At 42.6% G+C, this 5,412-nt stretch overlaps 1 protein-coding gene across 1 annotated transcript; it reads right to left on the reverse strand.

The window, feature by feature from the left end:
- Nucleotides 1-1,081: 1,081 nt before the first annotated feature.
- On the reverse strand, nucleotides 1,082-4,076 carry LOC309327058 (vomeronasal type-2 receptor 26-like; the record flags this gene model as incomplete). The annotated part of the gene is made up of 3 exons (XM_081836091.1): nucleotides 1,082-1,992; nucleotides 2,674-2,800; nucleotides 3,798-4,076. Coding segments are annotated over 3 exons (1,317 nt in total), but the record flags the coding sequence as incomplete, so codon positions are not given.
- Nucleotides 4,077-5,412: the final 1,336 nt, after the last annotated feature.

Consider the following 5,412-nt stretch of genomic DNA (forward strand, 5'->3'; position numbering starts at 1 on the left):
ATAATATAATATAATATAATATATAACAACATAACATAACATAACATAACATAACATAACATAACATAACATAACATAACATAACATAACATAACATAACATAACATATCAACACAACATAACATAAAACATAATATAATATAAATATACATTCCCCTCAAATTAATATTTCATTACTAATTAATATTAGTAATAATATTAGCAATAATAATGAAATAAGTCAGCCCAGCTTTGACTTGCCCTGCCTAGTGGGCGTGGCCACTCTCCACTAAACCCCGCCCTGCCTCTCCCAGCTTTCCACTGCTGCCTTTCACAACCCATTGCCTCTCCCCACCTCCTTTCACAATGACTTGCCCAGATTGGCGTAGGCGGCCTGCCACTCCCGTGAGCCACTCCCATGAGAGTTCCCTCTCCCCTCTCTTCCCGCTAGCCTCGCCCGCCCCTAACCCTGGCCAGTGCAATAAAGTTCATTGGATCCCAGTCAAGGCTTGGCTAAGGTCAGTTGCTACTCTTTGGAACAGGGAGCAGAGCTTACACAATACAGAAATTAAACCAACAGACTACGGAAGATGTCTTAAATGAATTTCTCAGTGTATTGATATACAAAGCTTAGGAGAACGAAATGATGTGAAGTGAGCTTATGAATGATAGTGCATAAATGTGGGAAATGGAGCATAGAAAATTGAATACATAGAACTGGCATAACCAAACAGTATTGTTGAATATCAGAATTGATATGGTTAATAGGTAGTCATGACAAAGCAAACAGACTCAAAAACCTAACTCCTCTCCCTCTAAACTATCTTGTTGTGAGATAAATATAAGTTTCCAAAACACAAAATTATTAAAAGATAATAGTTTACAAACTAAGGGCAGTAGACCAGGACTCATTGTAGTCCTTGGCAAAGCAAGGGAGCAAATCATTTCCTCCCATCTTAGTGTTCATGTCAACAGGACTTCCTAAAATCCAGGCTAAGAAGGAACACAATCTCTTTCAGAGATGGAGAATAAACAGCATGGGTGAGTAGCTGTGTTTCCTTTAGGCACTTCTGGACATCAGGAACATGGACTATTTTAAGAATCAGATGTCCCCTGAATTCCTTGTTGTCAGGTGCTCCTTTGTGTTCAGCTCAGGCCTCAGCACAATAATGTAGCACTTGGGAAGGAAGATGCAGCCCAGAAGCCCAGCGCTGGAGGCCAACATAGAGAAGATCTGCACGGCCACCATGTACTTGCCCTTGGTGCTCAGGTAGGTGGGCACAAAAGACACCCAAACACTGCAGAAGACCAGCATGCTGAAGGTGATCAGCTTGGCTTCGTTGAAGGAGCCAGGCAGCTTCCTGGCTAGGAAAGCCACCGTGAAGCAGGTGGCAGCCAAGAAGCCCAGGTAGCCGAGGGCAACGTAGAACATGGCCACAGACCCTTCGTTGCATTGCAGGATGATCTCTTCCACCTGGGAGCGCATGTCGGGCTCTGGGAATGGGGGAGAAGAGCCCAGCCAGATGGTGCAGAGGAGAACTTGCCCCCCAGAACAGGAGATGACAATGGAGTTGGCCAGACTCTGGCCCAGCCATCTCCTCAGCCTGTTCCCGGGCTTTGTGGCCAGGAAGGCCAGCACCACCGTGATGGTCTTTGCCAAGACAGAAGAAACAGCAACTGAGAAGATGATGCTGAAGGCCGTTTGTCGGAGAAGGCAGGTCTCTTTCCTTGGGCGCCCGATGAAGAGGAAGGAGGACAGAAAGGAAAGCAGGAGGGAGACGAGGAGGATGTAGGAGAGGTCCCGGTTGTTGGCTTTGACAATGGGAGTTTCCTTGTATTTAATGAAGATTCCCAACACAGTGTCTGCTGTTAAGGACAAGAAGAGGGCAATGGAAGCTAACACCATTCCCAAATATTCTCCATAAGTCAGGAAGGTGGTAATCTTGGGGACACATTGATCTCTGTCCTTGTTTGAATGGTGATCTTCTGAGCATTTGGTGCAATGTTCTGCATCTGGGAAAGAGGACAAAGAGTGGCTGCAGCATCAGTTACATCCCTCATGATCGGTGCTCTTTTACGTTTTGAAAAAGTCTGTGGTGGACCTCAGGAAATAAGAATGTTAAAATAGGTCAAGCAACCTTGTGATCTAGGGTAACTGAGTAGCAATGAGCACTCCACTTCTGTTAACTGCATTGTTTGGATCCTGCCTAGTCCTGAAGAAACAGCTCTTTAACTTGACATTTTAAATGCAGTTTTCTGTTGCTTCCATGCAATGTTCATAGTAGTGAGATCAAAACAGTCCATTGATTATATTGTAATAATTTTCATATGAAGTATTGTTTTTTATTGTGCATTTGCTATTAAAAATTTGCTGGTTTGCATCACCTGTCCATTATTTTTTATAAATATCAAAATTATTTCCTTTTTGGTGTGACTTGGTATAAAAAATAAAAAAGGAATCCTTTATGGGCATTCCTCTCACAGCTGCTCACTTTCAACCCCAGAGATTTCTTCCTTATGGCCACTCCTTTCAACTCCCTTCCTGGATGTAATAAAGTTGATTAATCCTATGGATGTCGAGGAAGAATCCACATTCCCCAGTGTCTGCAGAAATCTCACAAAAAGTGGGTGAGACTGAATTTCTGCCCTGTGTTTACTCTCTCCAGAAGTTCCTTCCCCCTTGGAGTCACCCACCTTCCTGGGCGGAGAAGGTTCCTTCCGCACACTGAGCACAAGCATAGCAGCAAATGGGCTTTCCTTCTAGAACCACCTTGGCATATCCAGGCTGACATCTTTCTGTACACCTGGAACGAGATACGCCCTAACCAGAAAGACAAGAAGGTGCAAGAAAGAGGAACAGTTAGGAGTATTTGTGGGTATGTAATTCACTCATACAGTGAATTGAAACGGATCTCTGGACTGCAGTCTTTGACCCCCTCATCAGGGTCCTTTCAACCCCCCACTGACCATTGGAGTGACCAGAATATCATGTTCTTCATAATTCGTTCAGGACAACTGAGGTTTGCACCACAGAACTCTGATTCCTCTTCTCCGTTTACCTGCTTCCCTGCCTAAAAAATCTTCAAAGAAGATAGCAATGGAGTCTGAAATGTGATTTCCCCAAATTTCAGGATTCGGATAATCTCTCAACCACTAATTCAGATAAAATTGATATGACTTTTCCAAATATTGGTTTCCCTCACTCTGTTCTTGAGGAATGCAAGGTTTCCTCTTGTCGCTGATCTATTTCCCTAGTTATTTCTAGTTTACATGCCATTTCTTAACGTTAACCTTATGTTACAATAGGGTTGTTGCTTTTTTAAATTATCATCTTTTACCAACAACTGTGCACTTCTCTATTCCTGCACATACAATACTTTAACATTTGCAACATCTACAAGTGAGCTTACTCCACAAATTTAAGAAATCCACAATAAATCAGTAATCATCATTTCTAAAATAAATCGCTTTCCATCCTTCTGCATGTATGAAAACCCAATAGTTCCCTTTTACTAGGGGCTTTCCCTTTTCTTCTTATCTATGTAGTCCATTTGGTTAAAGATTCTATCGAGAATTCTTAAATTCTCAGTCTGGCTCGGAAATAGATAGTGTCTTTTCTAAGTACCTCTGGGCTCTATGCTTTCTGTGAGCACCCCAAATTTCCCTCCTATCTCAGCTGCTGTGGAAAGAAGGAGTGGCCGTTGCAGCTGTTATTGGACGGTCAAGACATCATTGGTCAACCTGATATAGCCATTTTGCAGCAGTTGTTCAAGGAAAGCTGGGATCTCCTAGCCTCCCCTCTCTGTGATTCCTCCTACCTTGTTGAATTTCTTGGGCCACTCAATGGCTTCTGGGTTAATGGTGAACTTTATGCTAGCAGATGTCTCTCTCCTTATATTCCCAATAACGACACAAGACTTATTGGGAGAGATCACCCAGTTCATAATATTGAAGTCTCCTGGCAGCTCCCAGTTCTCATCCAAGCACAGCCTGCCTCTGGAAGTATTCAGACACCGAATTTCTCTCAAGAAAGGGTGAAGCTGGAATGACAGGGGGAAACACCAGCACTGAGAAAGCTTGAAGCCAAGATGGATATCTCAGTCCTACTCACTTCAACCTCTTATGATTTGGGGCCTGCGTGTATCTCATGTAGACTGGAATTCCTATTCAGCCATTATTATTACTACAGACCCTGCAAGTGCCCCAATTTTCCAGGGATGTCCCTGGATTAGAGACAGTTTTTCATTTGATCCCGGAATGTCCCACTTTTCCTTTTCTTCATTGGAGAAAAGTTGGCAAATGTGGAGTTGTCCAACCCACAAGCCGTCCAATCCTGTATCGGGAATATTAATATGTTTTATATTTTAGTATGAATTTCTTTATTTTGGGAGCTGCCCAGAGTGCTGAGGAAAGCCAAAAAGATGTGTGGGATATAAACAGTGCTATATTTCTAGCAAAGAGGGTGCCGGAAATCACCATGAACACCTCTCTCTGAGAATGGCAATGGTACCCGCCTGAGAGGTGCCAGAACTGAGTTTGAGTGCATCCCGACCCCCCAGAAAAAAAGCCCTAGGTATCAACAGTAAAATTTTCATTATGGAATGGGATGTCCCTATTTTCATCAGAGAAATGTTGGGCGGTATGCTACTATTACTAATACTAATAGTAATTATGATATGTTGCATGTTTATCCCCAGTCAAGATCAGCATCAGTGTGGACTGCAGGTTGCAAAAAGGGGAAGGAAATACCTGCCACGGCTGTAGCCTTTGGGGTCCCCATTGCTCTCCTTCCTCCACCATCAGCCTCCTCTGGACCTGGAAGGTTTTAACAATGCTTTTGGTTGGCATGCATACTTATGGTATGATAAAGTTAAGATCAATAAGGCCTTCAAGAACCATATTGTCAGGAAAGCAGTGTTTAATGTCTGGACAAAATATAAAGACTTACTGGAAAATAAAACTCCAAGGTGGCTCTCACCTCTGGAGGCTAAGGCCCGAAAAAGACCCAATATGGAGGCCAAATGGCCAAAATATTGGGAAATATTAGAAAAAGATGGAGACAATTGGAAATTGCAGAGTTTGGAGAAAATGAAGGATAAGGTGCGAGACTGGTTACATTATGCTCAGATTAAAGAAGTTTTTTAAAAATGATAAAAAGTTAGGGTTCCAGGTGGAGAAATCGAAGTTAGAAACAGAATTGTTAGAACCAAAGACCAAGGTACTATCTAGAATGTATAACTTGCTGCTAAAATGGAATACACAAGACGAAATGGTTAAATCGGCTATGATAAAATGGGCACAGGACATTGGGCATAACATTATGTTTGAGGACTGGGAAAGGTTGTGGACCACTGGGCTGAACTTCACCGCATGTAATGCTCTGAAGGAAAATGTTATGAAAATGATATATAGATGGTACATGACCCCAGTTAA

The sequence above is a fragment of the Podarcis erhardii genome, assembly GCF_964252035.2.
Source record: "Podarcis erhardii genome assembly, chromosome: 13".
Classification (NCBI taxonomy): Eukaryota; Metazoa; Chordata; class Lepidosauria; order Squamata; family Lacertidae; genus Podarcis; species Podarcis erhardii.